General features: G+C 37.3%; 1 protein-coding gene across 3 annotated transcripts in view; it reads left to right on the top strand.

Annotated features, from left to right (window-relative positions):
- LOC127797346 (mediator of RNA polymerase II transcription subunit 23) overlaps positions 1-22,942 on the top strand; it is a 65,118-nt gene extending 42,176 nt beyond the window's left edge. For 2 of the 3 annotated variants that reach the window (XM_052330171.1, XM_052330173.1), the window contains 14 exons: positions 6,656-6,936; positions 9,564-9,647; positions 10,468-10,562; positions 10,809-10,971; positions 11,046-11,291; positions 13,696-13,866; positions 14,143-14,295; positions 14,401-14,526; positions 16,768-16,916; positions 18,525-18,765; positions 18,861-19,635; positions 20,609-20,790; positions 22,269-22,372; positions 22,483-22,942. In XM_052330171.1, the coding sequence (XP_052186131.1) occupies positions 6,656-6,936; positions 9,564-9,647; positions 10,468-10,562; positions 10,809-10,971; positions 11,046-11,291; positions 13,696-13,866; positions 14,143-14,295; positions 14,401-14,526; positions 16,768-16,916; positions 18,525-18,765; positions 18,861-19,635; positions 20,609-20,790; positions 22,269-22,372; positions 22,483-22,696 (2,984 nt within the window). In that variant the 3' untranslated portion in view covers positions 22,697-22,942. The remainder of the gene's footprint in view (positions 1-6,655; positions 6,937-9,563; positions 9,648-10,467; positions 10,563-10,808; positions 10,972-11,045; positions 11,292-13,695; positions 13,867-14,142; positions 14,296-14,400; positions 14,527-16,767; positions 16,917-18,524; positions 18,766-18,860; positions 19,636-20,608; positions 20,791-22,268; positions 22,373-22,482) is intronic. The other variant, XM_052330172.1, reaches the window with a different exon arrangement.
- Positions 22,943-23,072: the final 130 nt, after the last annotated feature.

Genomic DNA, 23,072 nt, shown 5'->3' with positions numbered 1-23,072 from the left:
CGTTATCAATGAGTAGGCTGACTTCACGGTTGCGCAACATGGCTGTGATGCGCATGGTTTGTGGCCCGGATGAACCAGCCAAAGCATGCAGGGATACTTCGGGCTGTTCGTCACTGGCTGCTTCAATGGCTTCTGCGAGCCAGTTAAGAGGCATGTCGGGCTCTGCCTCTTCCTCATCCCAGTCCTGAGGGTGGTCGCACTCGATCAGAAAGGCTTGGGCCTTCTTGCACTTGTGGCCCGGAGTAAACTTCTCGTTGCAGTTAAAACATAAGCCTTGCTCACGTCGCTTCTGCATTTCGTCCCATGAAAGGCGCCGCACGCCCGGGGGAATAGACTTACTGGACATGGCTTGTGGCAGGGGTGGTACCTTTGGCTTGTACCCGCTACTGCTTGTGGCCACAGTAGGGCCTTTGTAGGCATATGACTTGCGCATGGATTGCACCTGTTCATCCTTCAGTCTTGCAATCTCTATGGCATGACGCAAGTGGGTGGGCCTGTGCAACTTCACTTCTGTTGCTAATTCTGGCTTAAGGCCTCCAACAAATGCCCCAATCAAAGCCTTTTCAGGCCAGTCCCTCACCTGTGTGGCAACTCTTTCGAATTCTTTCTGGTAGTCACGGAGGGATCCCGTTTGCTGCATTTTTGACAATGCTTCATCGTAGTCCATGTATCCGGTAGGGCCGAATCTGGTGCGAATTTCTTGTTCAAAGTCCTTCCACCGGATTGTTTTGCCCTGACTCTCATAAGTGCGAGAGAGCCACTGCCACCAGTGATTGGCCTCTCCTTCTAAAAAGTAGGCAGCATAGTCTACCTTCTCTTGACTGGTTATGTCTTGTGACTTAAAGAATTGATTGGCACGGCTGAGCCAAGAAATCGGATCCTCACCATTGAAGGTAGGAAATTGCAGTCGCGGTTTAAAGGTGGATTGCTTGCGGGCAAAGGGATTTGTAGTGGCTTCCCTGTTGTCTTCTTGTTGTTCATCTTCAGAGTCGTCCCCAGATCTTGAATCATGCCTCTGGTTAACAGAGGCAGGAGTTCGTTGTCTGCGGGGTGATCTGCTGTTGCTTCGCCTTGATGATTGCTGTTGTTCAACCAATAGCGTAAGTTGTTGCAGATTCTGCTCCATCCTTGAAAACCTATCCTCCATGGTGTTAGACATGTTTTCAAGGTTCTCAAGTCGTTCACGGTTGGTTGGTACTCTAGCCATCTTTGTTGGTTGGAAAAATAGATCGTTGGAACTTCGCTGGCTTGACTCTCAACGAAAGCACCAATGATGGATGCGCTGATCCTCAATGGGGTGATTAACACCTTGCTATTGCGAAAATAGAAGGGAAAATCGGATATTTGGGAATAATAGTCTCTTTGTATTGATTTATTTTGATGAATACAAATGAGTCCGGCCAACCCTTTTTATAGTGGTTGAACGTGACCCTTTAAAGAGATACAACTATTAAATAAAAAGACATGTGCGCTAGAAATGAAAATCCGCAACCATTGGGGTTGGCGGTTACGGGCGGTTAAGGTCGGATGGGCAGCGGATGGGCGCAACTGGCCGGGCAGCAGCAGCTAGCTGGGCAGCTGCTGGCTAGGCAGCAGGTGGGGCGTAGCTAGCTGGGCAGCTAGTCGCATGGTGGCCGCGCGCGCGCGCCCTTCGCAGCTGTTCGGGATGCGGCTGGCATCCGTTCGGGCCTCAGTTGCGTCAGCTGGTGCGCGGGTGGCAGTTGCTTGACCAGCGGTTGCGTCTGTTGGTGCCAGGCTACAGGCGCATGGCTGCGGTGTGGCCCGATGTGGCTTGCTGTGCGGCGGCATGGCCTCAGCGTGCGGCAGTGCGGCCTCGGCTTGCAGTAGCGTGGCCTGCTGTGGGGCGCGATCTGCAGTCTTGGCAGCCATGGGCTTGTCATGCGCACCCGATTGCAGCAAGTGTGGGGCTGCTTGCGGCACATTGCTGCCAATGGCTGGCATGATGGGAACCTCGGCCATAGTGGCTGCAACTTGTGGGTTCAACACTATGTCCCTAGAATATTCAAACGTTCCAGGTGAAGGCAGCGGTGTGAAAGGAAAAGGAATCGCCAAGGAGTGACGGCGATTAGAGGATAGTTTACTTTATGTCGTTTTCAATTATGTTAATTTTGATGACGTCATGTAAACGTTAGGTTGACTTTATATTATGAATAAAGTGGGTTCGAGTATGGTTTATTGAGGTTTCGATCTAGTTCGAGTATGGTTTATTGAGATTTCGATCTAGCTTCCGTATTTGAGATGATGTACCTGTCTTAGTTTATTGATGGTTCATAGTTGATATATTGAAAAGGTGTAACGGGATTTTCGGGGAACGGTTTTGTGTTGAGTTTTTGTTGATTGGAAAAAAAATATCATTGGAATCTTACGTTACCTAACGCTCCCGTGAAGCGGGGTGTTACATATAAGCCTAGGACTCCCCCCCAAATAGACCGATGTGGGATTCGCACGCTACAATAACACACGCCCCCCACCATCACCGAACTTGGGCTGTTATAGTTGGTATCAAAGCGGATTCCTAGGTCCGGCGATGGTGGGGCCGTGCGATGGGGACATTACACCCCCAAGGGGGAGATGGCGTGTATTACTGTAGCGTGCGAATCCCACATTGGTCCGCTTGGGGGAGAGTCCTGGGCTTATATGTGTTGGCTAGGCAATCACCTTTGAAGGTGGTTGTCTAGACTATTACAGTTGATATCAAAGCCAACTCCTGGGTCCGGCGATGGTGGGGCCGTGCAATGGGGACATTGCACCCCCAAGGGGGGGATGGCGTGTGTTAAGAGTATTTCGTAGCACTCCCTTTGATTCTCTCAACTCAAATAGTTCACTACCATACTCAAGAATGCACCAATATTTGAAACACATGAATGACAAATAAACACAACGAGAAAACACAAGAATTTATCCTGGTTCAGTCTCAAAATGAGACATACGTCCAAACTGCTAGAGCATCACCAATCCACTATCGTGATAACCCTTAGGATGATTACAAAGAGAGCCTTACCGGCCCATATACCCTAAAAGCTTTGGCAGAATTCAGAGATTACAAGCTATACCCCAGCCTTTCTCTTCCTCTCTCTCTCAACCCCAAACACAAGACAGAAAACCCAGAACAAATCCTTTCCGGAATGAGGCGCACTAAAAACTGATGCTATCCCTATCCCATGATCTCTATTTATAAACCATAGAGCCGAGGGTTACACGGAAATAACCAACTACCCAACTGATCGAAACTAACTATATTGGACGGCTGGCCTTCTAGAAACATACCTTCTAGAAGAAAGATAAATTCTAACTCTACAACAAAGAAGTTTCATGTAGCAATACAACGATATTCTTTTACATTTATTCTAATCTAATACAAATGACACAACGACGTGTGTTATTGTAGCATGCAAATCCCACATCGGTCCACTTGGGGGGGAATCCTGCGCTTATATGTGCTGGTCAGGCAGTCACCTTTTGAAGGTGGTTGCCCAGGCTGTTGCACTCCCTCATTTCAAGTTCTCCCTCCAAATCTTATGTCCCTTCCATAATTCCAGAATTAGCCAAGTCTCATATGTGAGGCCTGACAAGAATTCTTGTCCACCTCTACCCCTAGGAGGAGATTGCCTTTAGTCCATTATAATATAGCACACTCACAGTCCACCCCAAGCCATATCACCCCATCGAACAGAGAACTACCAATAAGCAAACAAAAGAAAGGAAGCAAGAGACTCCAATATTTTGTTAACATTTTCGTAAATAAACCATTTGTGTAATCTTGTACACAAGGATCTGCTGCCTGGGTTTAGAAATTAAAGTATAATTAAGAAGATATGAGATGAAACCATTTCTTGGTTAATGTGAGACGACTTTTTGCAAGATTTCTGCAACCAGGTTATTTACATAGAGAGGTCTGAATGTTTCATGACGTATATGCTTCGTCACTTGCAGAGTAGAGGTGCAGCAAACCAAGCTGAGGGTTTAGAAATATTCAACTAGAATAGTGTCAGATTCTTTATTTTGTTCCCTATCTTTCAACATGGAACTAACTGAATCAAGAAAAGAAGGGAGGAGAAAAGCAGTACCTTTTAACCCTCCGATTTACTCTACATGATAATCTGAAGGTGAGCATACCCGGAAGCTTCCTTCCTGAAAGGTGAATAACAGTTTCCTTAAATTGGATGCCATTATTGAAATGGCAGTTTGACAGAAAAGATTAAATGCCCAGAAAGGAATGCTGGGAAAAAAAAGCAGGGGTGGGGGGAGTGGGGTTTCTCTGCAAATTAAAAGGGCAGCCGCTTGAGTGAGAGAGATTATCAGTATTTAAGTGATTTTATGTATATTGGGTTGTGGATAGATGTGGACATGACTCCCTACCAGTACCCCCACTCCCAATTTGAGTTTCAGGCTGTTGGTATTGTTTATGGAGAAAGAAGAAAAGGGATGAAGCATATTTTTATTGAGTATTCAATCACTTATTCATACAACTTATTTAAACAGAAAAAATATAAAAAAAACAGCCAAATCTGTTGTAACAGAAAATTCCTAAAAAATAACTGAAGACTAGATCAAGCCTAACACAACTTTGACAACTTCAATTCCATGTCAGCATTAAATCCTAACTTATTTAACTATTTCAAAAGCATCATAAATCATTATTCAACACTCCTCCTTGACTTTGAGGCTGCAAATGCAAAGCATTTTAATTTTCGCATGTCTTGGATATAACATATGGGCATTTTATGATTTTATAGTTATGAGGCATAGGTATGGTTATGGGTTTTGGGGCATAGGCATTTTTTTTGGGTATAGGCATTTTTTTGGGCATAGGCATGGATATGGTCTTTTTGAGTAGAGTTAAAATAACTCCTCCTCCTCATGTTGGTCAGCAGTAGCTCTAGCTTCTCCTTCTTCTTGTTGTGATCTGCATACAATTGTGATGTGACCTAATTGACCACATTTGTTGCACTTTACATCGGGCCTCCACCAACACTTGTGTTGTGGATGATTGGTTTTTTAGCAGTAAGGGCAAGGTGGATAATTTCCACTATTGTTGTTTCCAGCATTTGCAAGCTTCTTGTTGTGATTCCAAACCTTTTTTTCACCGATGAGCCTTGTTTGTGCCTGCAAAGCTCCTTCGACGGCTCCTCCTATCCTCACAAGCCTTCTTTGTTCTTGAGCCTGTAAAGCATTAACTCTGCCAAGGAAATGCTTGACAGATCTTTTGCATTTTCTAGAGAAGAGATGGTGACTTCATACCTCTCTGAAAGTGTAACAAGTATTTTTTCAATGATTCTTTGATCAGGAAAATTCTTACCTAACAACCTTACTTTGTTAGCAAGGCTAAGCAGCATGTCAATGTACTCCTTCACAATTTCTGACTCCTTCATTCTTTGCATTTCAAACTCTCTGATCAAGTTTAACACTTACATATTCTTCACTCGTTCATTGCCTTGGTATTATTCTTTGAGATGATCCCAAATGGCTTTTGCTGAAGACAGGTTCATGATTTTTGTGAAAATATTGGGAGAAACTGCAGCATTCAAGTAGGCCATGGCTTTAGCCTTCCTTGTCTTCCTCTCCTTGTGAATCTTTATTTGGTTCACAGTTGGATTGGCCGGCAAATCAGCGACTACGTAATCTTCCTCAACTGCTTCCCAAAGATCTAATGCCTTGAGATGGACTTTCATTTTAATAACCCATACTTGATATTTGTCGCCACCAAATATCGGTGTTGCTGGCATTCCGTGACTTGATTCTGCTTCCATCTTTACAGATTGTTGGCTTGAATTTGAGTGTTTGTGAATATGGTTTTTTTTGTTTCTCTCAACTCACAGGTCCCTCAAGAAAAATGTTCTGATACCACTTGTTGGTATTGTTTATGGAGAAAGAAGAAAAGGGATGAAGCATATTTTTATTGAGTATTCAATCACTTATTTATACAACTTATTTAAACAGAAAAAATATAAAAAAAACAGCCAAATCTGCTGTAACAGAAAATTCCTAAAAAATAGCTGAAGACTAGATCAAGTCTAACACAACTTTGACAACTTCAATTCCATGTCAGCATTAAATCCTAACTTATTTGACTATTTCAAAAGCATCATAAGTCATTATTCAACACAGGCTTTCCCATTCTCCAAACCTACCCTAACCAATTAGTATCTTTCCAAACTTCAAAATGGGAACTGGCCTGGGTTGTGTTACGAAGTGGACAATTATTGGCAACCCAGCGGAAACTCTGTACTTGATTTCATAATTTAATAGTATGGGCTAATACTGCATAATAACATGTTACTGAATTTTATTTCTGTGTGATGCAGCAAGCTAAGCGTTGATTTTCACCGAGAATTTCCACTTTTTCTCCGTATTTGTTATGCCTTAATCAGATTTTTCTTTTTGTTTCTTCTTACAGCAACAATGATCACAAATCTTATAATATGGTAAAACTATCATAAGCTAAAAATTATTTCTTCAATTTTTCTTTTTCTTTTGGTCCTTTATGTTGAAATGCATGATATAGTATTCTGTAAATGCTATATTTCATATTTAGTTTTGAAGCATATTATCGCAATTATTTAGAGCTTTTATGTGGACCTCAATATTTTTTTTGACTTTTTTTAGTCTTCTTTTTGGGTATTTTTGGTTCAAGGGGAACGCATGATGGATTACATGAACCTGGATGACAGATCTGTTGGCATGTTCTGGGTTGTGTCTTATACCATGGCACAACCAGCTTGTGAGACAGTAATGAATTGGTTGACCTCTGCTGGAGTTACAGAGCTTTTGCATGGATCAAACTTACAGTCCAATGAGAGACTGATGGTTATGCGGGAAGTTAGCCCATTGCCAATTTCATTACTGTCAGGGTTTTCGCTCAACTTGTGTTTGAAACTTGCTTATCAGATGGAAGATTCTATGTTTTCTGGACAGGTACCCATTATCCTTTTTGTTTTGATAAATATGGTCTTGTTATCTTTTCTGGCTTATTGATCTTGATCATAAAATTTTATCATGAGATTGACAACTTATCTTATATATGTTTTGATAAAATGTAGCCAATGTATGCAAATATATGAAAGGGTTATGAGTTTTACAGATAGAAGCATCAGGTGCCTAGATAATTGATCACTGAAACAGAATGCAAGTGCTGTATGACCTTGAGCCAAGCTTAGAATGCACTGCTGACATTTCTGAAAATGCTTGGGAGGAAGTCCCTTGGTACTTGAGAGTAGACTTCAATTTTGTGCTTCTCTCATGGGAGCAGGGTTGGATGCAGATATTGTGGCATATAAGGAGATTCTCTAGCTTCATTGATGGGTTGGCTTGACCATTGCCTGGCGATGTGTTTACTTGGTTCTTTCCATGTTAAGACTTGGTTGGTTCATTAGTCTCACCTGAGTGTGAGGATCATTTTCTAGATATGGTGGGGGTTTGTTGCTCAGACCAGTACCAAACCATTTTCCTAGGTGGCATTAGGGAGGGGATGTGTGAGAGGAAGAATCAACAAAACAAGTGCAAAAATTGGGCTAAAACAGTGTAACATCAAATCTGGAACAAAGATATGAAAATTAGGGTGTAAGAAAACTTCAAAAGTTGAATTAGGGTAAAACAGTTGCCGAAAGTGTCTTAAAAGGCTATTTATACTCGGGTTCCAACGGTAATTAAGTCCTAGTCATTCATCACAAAGGAATCCTTGTAACTTTAGTCATCCATTTATTTTAAGAATCACATGACTACTTAGTGAAGCTAATATACTTAAAAAAATTTCTCAGAACCTAATAACTTAAGCACTAACAAATAAAAATAAAATAAAAACATTAATAAATAAACAATATGCTCCTGCATCAATCTCCTTGTTTTGAAAATAAACTTGGTTATGCTTAGGCGCAAGGCTCAGCTCGGCTCTGTGTGCCACTACACAACTGAGGTGAGGTGCCATCCCTGAGGAGCCTGCCTAGATGCTGAGGTACCCTCCTCTTGCACCTTATAACATTAAAACCTGATAACGAGAAAAAAAAAATTATTAAAATAAATTTCAAAACCTAAAAAGATTAAAAAAAAAGATTAGACCTTATTTTGGAACCTAAAAGGAAAAACAAATTTATGTCAAATCCTTATAACATTAAAGCAAGTATATATCATTTCATCAAAAAAATATGACATTAATAAGAAAAAAAGAAAATAAATATATCAAAATCTAATAACATTAAGTCAAAACCCCCATTCTAAAAAGATTAAAACGAATCTATATCAAACCTAATAGTATAAAGATATGGTGTATAGTTGGATACACAGACCCACTGACAACCCTTTGCCATTCTTTCTCTACAACTATAATACAAATTTTTCAACTCAAAACCCCCATGTTAAACAGATTAAAACAAATTTATATCAAACCCTAATACCATTAAAGCACATATACATCAAATTCTAAAAACATTAAATCGAAATCCCCATTCTGAAAAGATCAAAACAAATTTATATCAAACCCTGATAACATGTAAACATCAAACCCAAAAAACGCCCTCATTCTGAAAAGATTAAAAGGAATTTATATCAAATCCTGATAACAGTAAAACAAATATATATCATTTCCCAAAAACATTAAAACAAAAACTCCCATTCCATAAAGGTTAAAACAAATTTATATCAAACCCTAATAACATTAGAACAAATATATGCCAAACCCAAAAAAAATTAGAAGGATGCTTCATGTTGATGTTTTAGACTTCCTAGTACCTTGTTGAAATATTATTAGTTTCTATTATACTGTTTGTTATTTGTTATTCATTATTTTATGGATTTGCATTTACCTCTTTATAGGTGCATGTTGAAAATAAAGGTCTAGAAGTATTTTATGCATATTTTGAATAAATGTGCACCTCGCATCTAAGAGGTCTGTGTCCACACCTTGCACCTGCCTCTGCTCCAAGCACTGTTTCAGTGTGCCTTTCATCTTTGACTGTGTATGTATGAATATATCATGAGACTTGTTTTGGAGAAAAAAGGTTAATTATGGTTTTGTTTGTTTTGACATAAAACATTTTACATCGGAAAACATTTTTTGATGTACAATGTTTACATAAAAAGTATTTTTTATCTTATTTTCTGGTGTTTGGTTTGAATGTGAATATTTTTCAAAATTAGCTATATGTATATATGTATACATATATATGTTTATGTGCGTATATGTATTTATATATATGTATATCGTAAACGTGTTTTGTGGTAAGAAAGGTCACTTATTAGTTTAGGTGTCTTTCGTCATCCAAACACCAAAAAATAGGTATTTGAAAGTTTCAAACAGAGAGATGTCTGCCATAATTTTCAATTTCATAGTTTAAATTATGTTGCAGTTTCTTCTTTTTTTACATAATTCCTTCATTAATTTCAGTCTCTTTTCATACAATTACTTGTTTCTCTTTTCAATTAATTACTTGCTATGAGTTATTTGCATGTGCAATGGCTAAATAACATGCAATTTGTGTATGTGAATTAAGGGGATTGTTACCAATGCTTGGTTTCTTATGTGTGTTGAACTTTAATGTTTGATGCAGGTTGTGCCTAACATTGCAATGGTTGAGACATATGTTAGATTGCTGCTACTTGCACCTCATTCATTGTTCCGTTCTCATTTAAGTGTAAATATCCTTCCCCTTTTGTTATCACTATTATAGGTTTGTAATATTTCTTGAGTTTTGTTCGTTGTGTTGATTGATAAAATTATTGCTGAGAGACAGAATTGTTTTTCTTAGAGTATTGTAAAGAGTAGAGCCTATACATATTTATCTGCATCACTAATGATGGCTGCTTTGCTGGAGGTTGAAGGATGTCTGTGTGGACTTTGATTATGATTTAGCAGTTGGCCTTTGTTGTCCTAGAATCTTCAGTTGATAGTAGAGGTGTTAAGAGAATTACTCAAATCCTAAAGCTGGTTGTATTAGAATCTTCAGTCAAACTACTATCTTCTAAAAACTACAAAATAAAAAGGGAGTATTGTGTCTCTCAACAGCAAAATAATGTTTTCTTTAAACTATGAATTGAATTTGTTATGCCCTGAAAGTATTTTTGTTTCCTTCAAGCCTTATAAACCACGTTGCACAATGAGTGGCTGCCCAAGCATGTCTCTCTCTACATCTTGGGCAACCTTGACCTGTAATAGTATAAGGAAAAAAAAAAAAAAAGTTGATGTTCTCTGTTACCTGTAGTGAGAAACTTGCATAAATAGGCCCTTTTCATATATGGGATTTTACTAATATCCTCTAATTTTGAATGAAATGGCCAACCCGCTCAAGTTACCATTGGCCATTCTAGGCTCTTTTTTTTTTTTTCAAGATCACTCTTATATATCAGAGGCCATTATTCTTGTTCAATGAGTCACATCTTTGAAATTTGCTCATTTTATTTCTTATGCTTTTGCTTACTGCTATAGAAATGCCTTGATATTTCAAATTTTTGCAGCATCTGTCACAGAGGAATCCAGCCATTCTAAGCAAACCTGGGGCTTCCCTTCTGGTGCTTGAAATACTGAACTACCGCTTGCTTTCACTCTACAGGTGATTGAATGTCTAGTCCATCTTGAAAAACTTCTTCTTTTTGAATAGAAACAGTTTACTATTTGAGCATGTTCAACCCAAAAGAAGATCATTGCATATTTTTATTCCAATCTTTATATCAAGGACCCTCTTGGTTTTAGCTTCTGCTATCATTTTATCATGTTCACCTGTACATTTAATTCTATGCAATTTCATGTGGCAACACTGGAAAATTTTGTAAACTTTACCATCCCGTTTTCTTTGTAGGTACCAAGGAAAAAGCAAGAACTTGATGTATGACATTACGAAAATAATTTCCACCCTAAAAGGAAAACGTGGAGATCATCGCATTTTCCGATTGGCCGAAAACTTGTGCATGAATCTTATTTTATCATTGAGAGAGTTTTTTGTTGTGAAGAAAGAAGGAAAGGTGAGAGGTCTGGATTCCAGATCACAAATTCCCCTTTTCTTACTGGGAATTAATATGCTTATATTTTGTTTCAGGGTCCAACTGAATTCACTGAAACTTTGAATCACGTAACTGTAACAACTCTTGCTGTAATCATTAAGACACGTGGCATTCCTGAGGCTGAGCAAATGCTTTATCTTCCAAGCATGTTGGAGCAGATATTGGCAACAAGTCAGCATACTTGGTCAGAAAAGACTCTCCGCTACTTCCCTCCTATTGTACGTGATATCTTAAATGGGCGGATAGATAAAAGAGAATTGACAATTCAAGCATGGCAGCAGGTCCTAATTCATTTAACTATGATGCTCCCCCCCCCCCCCCCCCCCCCCCCCTTTCCCTCCCTTTCCCCACAACCCACCCATGATATATGCCATTTCTATGTTTTTCCTGTTTTTAGTCCATTTATCTCCTCAATCAGTAATAATATTTGCTATCTGTTGTCACTTATTCATGCCTTAGTACTCTTAGAAATATTTCTGCTAAATTCATCTCAAATTGTGGATGGAGAAGTTATGAATGGAACCAGGACTTGTTGGGGGCCAAAAGAAGGCAAAGATGTCTAGGTAAATTGGGTACTTCTTGAGGATTAAACAGTCCCTTGTCTTGTTCATTGTTGGCAGAGGAGATTATGATTGCTTTCTGGGTTTTGAAGTGAGTAAAGCTTTTCATCCTGATATGTTTAACTTAGTATTCTACAAAGATGATGAAGCATGGTTCTAAATGGACTACAGCCTTATTTCTGAATTTGAGATAAGGGGCGACTAAGAGCTCTTATTTATTTTTGAAGGCGCCATGGATTCATAACTTTTAGGAAAGTCTTATTCTGGCAATGGTGGTTATTGATGAGTCCATTTAGTCATGTCCTATTCATGCTTCCCAGCCATGTGAATTGTCATTATTGTTACTGCAATTTATTGAGTTCTGCTATTTTGGAATTTAACAGCCATAGCTATCAAGAATTATGTTGTCCATAATATGCATTGGCCTTAGTAGTCTGCTGCTCTCTCTAGTTTTGAAGCCTGTCATTTTTGTCTAATCAGACAGCAAGTCACCATTTAAATAATTTTTCAAGTCCCATTCTCATGTTGGTGGATTTTCTATAGAGAAAAATATGCCTGATAGATGTGAGATTTAGGGTACATGCAGGCAGTACCCTTGATTTTTGAGAAAAATACAGTGAGCACCCTTGCATTTTATTACCATGTTGTGGTTTCCGCCCTGCTGCTAGTTAACCCCATTTAACTATTTGAAAATGACCAAAATGCCCTTACATATTAAAACCCTCTCTCTCTCTGAGGCTAACCAACCCCACTTCCCACCCCACCCCCCTCTTGGCTACCATGGCAGGGGCGGTCTCTTTCTCTCCCTCCCTCTCTTGCTTCCAGCAACAACCCCATTGCCAATTGGGTCCTCCTTGAAGACAATGGGGTTTTGCCATGGCGTCTCCCGCATGGCCTACTACCAGAAAATCATTCCCAGGTCAGTCCAAATTAGTTGCAGGGCGCCAAATCTTGAAAGCTGAAGCCCTCCAACTAGTCAAGCCCACCACAAATTGCTGCGAAATTTATGCTTTCTGTTGCAAAAAATACAAGCAATGTTAGTGTTTTTCAGAAATGGGTTTGTTTTGCTGATGGTGATGATACTGAGTTACTGAGTTGACTTGTAGCCGATTCAGGGCTGGCAATCCCTCCTTGCTTTCCTATTTGAGATTCCTCACGTGAATTGCATACAATGAAAAATTTTCAACTTGGGTTGCAACTAGGTCACATCGAGTGCAATGTAAATTGTTTGTTCGTCTACTTGCTACAGCTTCCTGGTGTTAGGCTCACCAGTCAGATTCCGAAAAATATGATAGGGAAGCTGAACTCTCTCTCTCATTGTCTCCCTCTGTTGAACCAAGCGGCAAGCCCATCACCTCTTTAATTAAAATATATTTTTTGAAATGGAGAGAGATGAGAGAGAAAGTGAGAGACAGAGTAGAGAAAAAAGGGGTAAAATGGTCAATTTACACTGAATTTTAACAGTAAAAGTGGTCTTTGTCATTTCAAAATGTGACTGATACTTTCTGCAATTAGGATAAATCTCATGGGTGGTCAGTGTACTTTACCCTTTTCTATAATATGCTATCTTTAACATTCTTATCTTTTGACAACTGCTGCTTATTTGATGATATTACTTTTATTAATTCAAATTTCATTTTTTTCAGCATTTATGTCCTTAAATAATCTTCTGAAAGGATTTATTGTGCAGTATCCAAGGTTTAAAATTTTAAAATCACATATTATATCCTGTTAAAAATGGCGTTAAATATGTTTGTTGTACACTTCAAATATAGTCAAAGGTGATTCTTTAGTTTAATTGCCAGGTGGGAGGTCCATGGATGACGGTAATTGTTGAGCACTGTAGTCTTTTCTATCTTGGCCTTGTATTTTCAGGTCTTGTTTTATACAACTGTAGGCCATAACTTTGAGGGTCAAACATACTTTGGCTATGGCTTATTTAAACCCTTCCCTCATCTTTTGCTCCCCTTTCAATGTTGAGGTTGTAATTTAATTTCTGGATCGTTAGAAAAAATTCTCAAAATATTGTGAAGAAAACCAAAGGCACCAACTTCAAATTCATCCTGGCAATTAGATTTTATTATGGAGTCCATTTAAATTATTAACTGTTAGTTAACTTTGGCAGGCAGAGCACACAGTTATTAACCAGTGCACTCAGCTCCTTACTCCATCAGCTGATCCTTCGTATGTTGTGACCTACCTTGGTCATAGTTTTCCTCAACATCGACAATATCTTTGTGCTGGTGCATGGATACTGATGCGTGGGCACCCTGAGAACATTAACAATTCAAACCTTGTAAGTTCCATTACTGTTTTGCCCCAACTTTCCAGAAATGTTTTTAAAGCATTGTTATCATTTTTTTTAAGCATTGTTCTTTTGCATAGATTTGTGGTGTCAATGTGACTTTTAGAAGTCAATTAACATTATGAATGTTGTGCCCCCGACCCTAACTTGGTTAGGATAAGGTGCAGTTGATGATGATGATGATGATTCTTTTGTAAAATCCGATATTATTTTCTAATGCTCTCTCTCTCTCTCTCTCTGACTCTCTCTGTGGAATATGAAATGCAGGCACGTGTCTTAAGAGAAATTTCCCCTGAAGAAGTAACAGCTAATATATATACAATGGTGGATGTCCTCCTCCATCAAATTCATTTGGAGTTGCAGCGTGGACATACCTTACTGGTGTTGCATTTATACTCCATTTTCTTTCTCTCTGTTTTGGTGCTCTTCCTTTCTTTCACTCTTTTCTGTGATAAACATTTGTACAGAATGGTATCTGCCTTATATCATGTCAATATAATTTTCCTGGTTGGTTTAACTCTTCAGGAGCTTATACTGAAAGCTTCAACAAATCTTGCATATTTTATTTGGACCTGTGAGCTGCTTCCTTTGGATATTTTACTTCTAGCACTCATCGATCGTGATGATGATCCCCATGCTTTGCATATTGTTGTAAGTTTGTTCACCATTTTATATGTCTCAGATGAGTTCTGTTGTGCTACTATGCTTTGAGATGATTTGTTCATGTACTTGCCAATGTTCCACTTCGTTTTTTTCCCATTTTCTGTATATCGTATCAATGATGTTGCCAATCTCCTTAAGTTTCTTAATTTCCATACTATTTATTTCTTGGTCCTGACTTGGTGAAGTTGCTTTTCCAATAATAATGTAGGTTGGACAGGATATAGATTCTAAAAACTACTTTATTTGCTTTATTTTTTATTCTTTTGAAGATATTCTTAAAAGATTTTAGTTTCAGATTTGTGAACATGAGGAAACTAATGAGGAAACAGTTTGCTGCCCAATGTTTCAGTATTTTGTTTTTTCTCTCTAACAAAAGGTTAATATGTGACCGTAGTATATAACAGTGTAGCCTTTAGATATTAACAAAATGTAAATATCTAAGGGGGGTATGTTTGGCCCAAATTTAAAAGTGCTTTCACATGACAGAAAAAGCTTTTTATTTTTGCTGTAAAGCACAAGTAGAAACTTGAGCTTCTATTTCCAAAATCACATCACTGTGCCACAATGATTACTCATTTTACTGTTATAATAGAAGGTCATTTCATCTTTTTAATATTCTTATCCATTCGAGATGTCTTCTTTTTCAAACAAGAAGTGCTTTCATTATTATTCATTCATAACAAGGCTAATAAATGAACACTTCTGTTAATTGTTGTTGACCCTTCTTACCCAATAGAGAGATTGAATACAATGAGGTACTTTTTTCACTGTAATTCGAAAATGAATAATTAAATGCCCCTCAAAAGTAAGGAAATAGATCCAAAACATATAAAATGCAGTTAATCTTGTGGTGGACCAAGCTATTATTGCAAAAATTGGTGAATAAAAAACCATAATTAAGAACATCATCTTTGGACCAAAACAAGCAAGGGGTGGAATACCACAAAGAGAAAGTGTACCTAATAAAAAAACAGTTCTGTAATTGGCACATGTTTTGTTAAACCCCGAATAAGAACCATATTCTGACCTTCGGAGATTATCCAACAAAAGCATTGTCATCAAAGTTAGCTGTAGTGCTTGTTGTTATCATCCAAAGCAACTCACTGATCCCATTACTTAAGCATCAGTAATGGGGTCAACTCATCCAATAAAACCAAATGAAATGTTGCAAATCCCTATAATAAAAGATAAATCAAATCAAACATAAATAAGATCATGATTGGCTAAAATGTACAAGAAGTTGAAACTGAGCACTATTTATTACCTAGTGCAAAAAAATTCTTCAACTTGAGGTATTCATCAAAGCTCAAACAGCCCAAACCGTGGTGAATCTTTGTCATATTCATCATATTTGAAACTAAATAAATATGATATATACTTATATATGAACATAAAAGAAAAAAGTAAAATCAAAGAGAAAGAAAAAGGTAAACAATTGGAAGGAAAGAAACGCAAATAAATATTCCATTGACTAGAGGCCAAAATTAACCAAGAGATCAGATTTAAACCAGTAATGAAAGAAGACCAAAATTTCTATATATTTTTTATAAGGCTCATTATTATGTCAAATTTAAAATATTAATTATTTTTTTTATCATTTTAATTATTTAAATAATAACTTTAGTGCACAATCAAAGTTAACAAAATTTATTATGAAAAAAGTATTTAGCCTTAAAAACAAAAACAAAAATTGTAAAAAATGCTTCTACATCAAAACTATCTTCATTGTGGGAAACACTGCTAGCAATATCCTTTTCAGTAAATTGACAGTTAAAAGAATCATTTTTCAGTTACTGGTCAAACATGTGTAACAACCCTAAAACCTTGTTTGTATGATTTGGCCCAATGCTAAATCGCTTCTTTCCAGAAGTAACTTTTTATAAGTACTTTTTTCAAAATTACTACTAAATGAGGGGATGATCAATGAGAGACGGGAGGAGTATTTTTGAGTAGTTTTTTAAGTACTTTTTTCAAAAGGTTACTAGTAGATGATGGGTGACAAATGAGATAGGATTATTAACTACAAACATTATCAAATCTTTATATCCCTAGTAAATTATCTCAGCATATCAACCTCACCAGTGCAGTCATAAATATAACCATTCAAAAATATTGCATGCTTTAACATTTGTGGAACTGAAAGCATTTTCTCAATATCCTCTAATCTATTTTGCAGAGTTGCCTTTAATGTTATTGACTTCGATATTTACAGTAATCTTACTATTGCAGATTAATCTACTTGAAAGGCAAGAGCTTCAACAGAGAGTAAAATTTTACCTCATGAATCGTGGCTTTCCTGAGCACTGGCTTTTCTCTGGAACATTCAAGCGTACTGAACTTCAAAAGGCTCTTGGAAATCATCTCTCTTGGAAGGAAAGGTATGTTGGTTTGGGAGGATCAAGGTTCTGCTCATTTCTAAGTTAGGAAATCCCATGGAAAATGTCACATCCAAGGAATTGAATTTCATCTTTGCTGTTTGACACACTGTATTTTTTATGAAATTGAATTATATAGTACAACCATTAAAGCATGTTTTGGCCTATTTTACATGGACAATTCCATCTAGGGGGGAGCTAGTTTTTGTTTTCCATGCAAGTTGGAAAATATTTTCTTTTCCAACTAAATGCTATCAAACACACCCTTAATGGGTAAAGAAGCACTTGTTTCGTTTGAATTGTTCTAGTCTATTGAACTGCTGACTGTTACTGTTCTAGCTTGTTGAATATAAACCATGTATCTTGCAAGAACCTCTAGAGCATGTCCCATAAGTTGAAGATAATGCAGTTCATTGTGAGTTGAAGTTAATAAAATTGATTCATTCATGACAATCTGTGGGAGTTAAAAATATTTATGCAACAAAAATATTTTTTTTGTTTTCCTTTTCCAGGGTGAATTGGACCTTGTGATGGTAATTAGATTTAGAGGTGGTATTGTTGAGTCATCTGTTCTCCTTTCTTCAACTTCATAAGTTCTGATGCAAAAATGAAATGTAAACTTTTAAGTATTTGCAATCAAGTTGCTATCTTCATGTATATATGTATTTAAATATTCTTCTAGTTTTAAATATGTTATTACTATATTCTTAAAAGAGCAAATGATATTCACAACATCAAGTATTGACCATATTCTTAATGCATTTCCAAAAAATCATAAACTTAAAGATATATCTTTTATCTAAGGTATCCATAAGACCATATAAGCACTGGAGTTTAATTTAAAAAAAGAACAATCAATTTTTTTAAGTGTCTCAAATGCCATCAAAAACTAATGCCATTTTTCTGATGTCTTTTCCCTCTTTTTCCACATAAGAGGAAAGTATTAGTAACTTTAGAACTACAAGAGACTGCCATTGCTATTGTCCCATATATTTGGTATCAGCTAAACCTGTTTTGCCACCAGTGCCAGAATCATACTCAAATTATTTGCATAACTTTACATTTATACAGGCGTTTGCTTCATTCTCCATATGCTATCCAATGAATATGTAATTCGTAAATATTGAGATTTTGAACAACATTATTCCTCTATTGCTGAATATGAAAATCAACTTTTCATTATCCGTTTTATCCAATCACCACGTACAAAAGCACTTTGAGCACAGATAACCAAATTGTTTGGCATGTAGTTGGTTTAATTTTTTTTATTAACAATTTGTGTTGATCGCCGCTTATATTTATTAATCTGACCACCATTTTTCCAGGAAGGTGATGTAAAATTTCCCTCATCTCAAAAAGGCACTGGCATAATAATTTTAGTAGCATATATTGAATGTCTGCATCTTCTGGATTAATGCCCACCATCATTCAATCCATATTCCTAAATTGTTTTTCAATGGTATCTTCATAGATTCATGTGGTGCAATCTCTCTATCAGAGGTAGCAACTATTAAGGTGTTTTGTGCATTAGTCAAACTTCATGGTGCAAGTTCATCTGATTTCATAGCTTCACTGTATAGACTTTCAATTTGCTGATTTTCCATCTTGCAGGTACCCCACATTCTTTGATGATATTGCAGCACGTTTGCTTCCTGTCATCCCCTTAATCATATATAGACTTATTGAAAATGATGCCATAGAGTTTGCTGACAGAGTTCTGCAATTATATTCCACATTTCTTCACTACTACCCCCTAAATTTTACTTTCGTTCGTGATATACTCGCATATTTCTATGGTCATCTTCCAGGGAAGCTTATTTTACGAATACTGAAAGTACTGGATCTTAAAAAGGTAAGGTGTTTCTCCTCTCTCCACTGACTTTCTTCCCTTTTCTTTTTCATATTTTTTTTTATCACTGCTGATTTTTTTCTCTGGTTCTATTACAGATCCCATTTTCTGAGTCATTTCCTCAGCATATTAACTCATCAAATCCTGCTATTTGTCCACCACTGGACTACTTTGCTACGCTTTTGTTAGGTCTTGTGAACAATGTTATTCCACCTTTAAATAATAGCTCAAAACTGGGATCGATGGGTGATGCGTCAATCAGTTCACTCCGTGCTCCACACAGCAAAACTTCAGCTACTTCACAGCCTGGACCAACAAACACTTCTGAAGGCCAGAAAGCGTTCTATCAAATCCAAGATCCAGGCACATATGCTCAACTGATGCTTGAGACAGCAGTAATAGAAATACTCTCCCTTCCTGTATCTGCAGCACAAATAGTATCATCACTAGTCCAAATTATAGTGCATATACAACCAACTCTAATCCAATCAAGTAATGGTCTACATGGTGCTCCTAATGGTGTTGGGCAAGGTCCTGTTTTACCAACTTCTCCTTCAGGTGGAAGCACTGACTCTATGAGTGCTGGCAGATCAGTCGCTACTGTCTCAGGAATAAACACCTCTAATTTTGTTTCCCGAAGTGGCTATACATGCCAGCAATTGTCTTGTTTGCTCATTCAAGCTTGTGGTCTCCTGTTGGCTCAGCTTCCTACTGAATTTCACATCCAACTCTATATAGAGGCATCACGTCTTATAAAAGAGAGTTGGTGGCTTACTGATATGAAAAGGTCCCTTGGAGAACTAGACTCTGCTGTTGGCTATGCTTTGCTAGATCCAACATGGGCTGCCCAAGATAATACCTCAACAGCCATTGGTATTCTCTTATTTGCATTATTTATTTTTTGATAAGATTTACCATGTAGTAGGTGCTGCTCTATTTTTTTTTTTTCTTTTTTATTCCTTAATAGTGATTGTGCTGTATAGCCATTTTATGTTCCAATATGTACTGCCATGCTACCTCTATAGTCATTGGAGAAATAAGGGGGGGGGGGAAACAGATTAAATTACTAGAACAAAGAAGTTAGTTCATCATTTTATTAGAGATGAGAGAACATTTTCTTTTCTTTTTGAGAGTGGCAACTTATTTTTATTCTTACTTTTCTGATCATGAAGTTTTGCTCATGTTAACATGAACGCTCAAATCTTCTCCTAAAACATATGGAAATGAGTAGTAACTTCTCCAGTGATGGATGCAAAAATAAACTAAGGATTTGAAATATTTCAGTCTATGACCTATTCTCTTATTGCCACCCAATGATGTCTTGCATGCTTGGTATGTAGCCTGATTTCCATGAGTAACCACCCATCCTTTAATTCTTCTGAAATTAATTAGATTAACATCACATGGCATGAATCATTTATAGTTTAAAAGATTGAAAAAATAAACCATGGAGGCAAAATGTTTCCGTTTATGACCTATTATCTAATTGCTGCCCAAAGATGTCTTCCATGCTTGGCATGTAGCCTGATTTGTGTAAGGTACCTATCCTTTAATTCTTCTGAACCTAATCAGATTAACATCACGTGGCATGAATCATTTTTTGTTTAAATGATTTCAAAATAGACTATGGAGCAGAAATGTTTCAGTTTATAACATATTATCTTATTGCTACCCAATGACGTCTTGCATGCTTGGCATGTAAGCCTAATTTGCATCAGGTAGCTATCCTTTAATTCTTCTCAAACTAAGCAGATAAACGTCGCTTGGCTTGAATCATTTTCAGTTTAAGGGATTGCATTATGTTTCCTAGACTGACTCTGATCCTTTCTAATTATTTTATTCCTAGGGAACATTGTGGCCTTGCTTCACTCTTTCTTCAGTAATCTTCCACAAGAATGGTTAGAGGGCACTCATCTCATCATTAAGCATCTCAAGCCAGTTACATCGGTTGCTGTGCTGAGAATAGCTTTCCGTATCATGGGTCCATTACTTCCAAGATTGGCCAATGCACATGCTCTCTTTTGTAAGGTAAGAAAACAATACATTCATTTCAATTTTAACCCTTTGAATTAGTCTCTAGTGACTAAATCACGGAATTTTTATTGCTAGGTTAATTATGTAGTACTCTGACCTAAGTTAATAAACTTACAAGATAGCCAATCTGGGCTTTCTGTCAGATGAGCATGGAAGCCAAAGTCCAATATTCCCAAGAATCAATTATGGGATAGTTTATACAATCATTCCAAAGAATCAGTGATGGGATAGTTTATACAATCATATATTGAGATGAGATATAGTATATTCTCTGACAAATAAATATGCCTTTTTCATAGGGACTCGAAAAGGTTACTTCAATTTCTTTTCTTTTTTCGGTTAGACAAATGGTTTCTTCAACTTTTCTATTTTAGTTTGATCAGTCAGTATCTTTAATCTTCATTTCTTTTTCTAAAGACTATGTTGTAGTTATTTGTGTTGCAGCAGGATTGTGAATTATTTGATATTAGGTCATCCAAAGATTGCTTCAATCAAATTCACCAAGCACCAGCAGCATATAGGCTGGATAACCCCAAATAGGAGACTCTCTCCAAGTGCATTCAAGTTAATTATCAAAAAGAAAAGTGAAGTTATAGCTGTATCCATGCTTATCCTCATTAACCATTCTTTACATTGAATTGCAACACAGACCATACTGGTTTGTTGCTGAAGGACTAGAAAAAAGGTGCAAGTGTATCTTCCAGGGTGGGATATTACACACCACTTGAGCAAATTTTATTTATTTTTTTTTTTTTTGTTGAGCAATTTGATAAATTTCACTGCTTAAAAGTTAGAGTAGAAAACTTGGTCATGGGAGCGGCTGTTATGCCTTTTAAATAATCATCGTTCATGTCTTTTAAATAATCTTCAGAAGACCGTATATGTTAGTTCTTACCACCCTCTGTGTGTGTTTCTGCGTAATCCCTTTGCTTACAACCATACTGTACCAGATTTGCTATTGGTATGGTATGATACTAGTACTGGGTGGTACCAAGGTACCGTTTCAGATTTATACATAAACATATATAATCTAAACAAAATAACAATTTTGCCTAATCAAGATAAATTATATTTCCACTTTTACACAGCTTAGAGGTTTGACTTTTGCCTACGCTAAGTGAGGATAAAAGGTCAATTATAAAAAGTAAAATAAAAAATTAGATTATCTAGAGAGAGAAAAAATTGCTTAGGGACTGGAACTGGGTGGTATGCTGGTGTCTTAAGATTTCAGCTAATAACAACCGATATTGACTGATATCTGGACTGAAACGGTATGAAGCGTAGTACTATTTTGTGATCGGTATGGTATATACTCCCCAGTATCGGTCAGTATAGTACAGTATTGACGACTATGCTTACAACAGTAGTAGTAAATAAACATTGATGTTTTGGGGTCATAAGATGGTTTTGATTGCTTTTTTATGATTTTTAGCATGCTTTCATGGCTATAATAATTCTAAAATTATGTGCAGACTCTGTCATTGCTTCTGAGTATAATGGTGGATGTGTTGGGAAAGAACTCACAGCCATCTGCTCCCATTGAAGCATCAGATATAGCTGATATCATTGACTTCCTGTAAGTTCTGATTCTAGTCCTTGAAATGAAAGCTTAGCATAAAATTCAAATTAAACTTGTTGTCTCTCATGTAGTTGCTTATATATTTCCAACCCATTTATGCCCTTCAGCCATCATGTCGTCCATTATGAGGGGCAAGGGGGACCCGTGCAGGCTAACAGCAAACCTAGAGCCGAAGTTTTGGCAATCTGCGGAAGGGCAATCGAGAATCTCCGACCAGATGTACAGCACCTTCTTTCCCATCTAAAAACCGATGTCAACTCTTCCATCTATGCTGCTACTCACCCAAAGCTGGTACAACAGAATCCCATGTTGCCGATATAATTTGCTACAGAACTGCTGTCGATTGTAAATAGTGATACAAGAAAATGCCCCTCTTTTCCTTCTCGGTCTCCGCTGCTCTCATCTGTTGCCCCTTGTGGACCTGCCTTTTTAACTCTCGTGTTGTAGTCTTGTATATTATAGAACTGGCCATTGCATTTACCTGTTTTCCCATGCATCTTACTCGACTTTGTTTAGCCAACCTTACCTAGTGAGTGAGATTAAGGCTTGATGTGCCATTTTGTCTTCTTTTCACACTGTTTATAGCCTTTTTGCTTGGTTTGTTAACATACTTGGGAGTAAGACATTCAGTTTTATGCTGGTCTAGGAAGTGCTTTGACATGTCCCAAGAGGAGACGATATATAGTGGCAGAGTTAA

The sequence above is a fragment of the Diospyros lotus genome, chromosome 3 (genome assembly GCF_014633365.1).
Source record: "Diospyros lotus cultivar Yz01 chromosome 3, ASM1463336v1, whole genome shotgun sequence".
In the NCBI taxonomy this organism is placed as follows: Eukaryota; Viridiplantae; Streptophyta; class Magnoliopsida; order Ericales; family Ebenaceae; genus Diospyros; species Diospyros lotus.
Note: the sequence above shows the minus strand (reverse complement) of the source record. Positions and strands in the feature narration are given on the sequence as shown.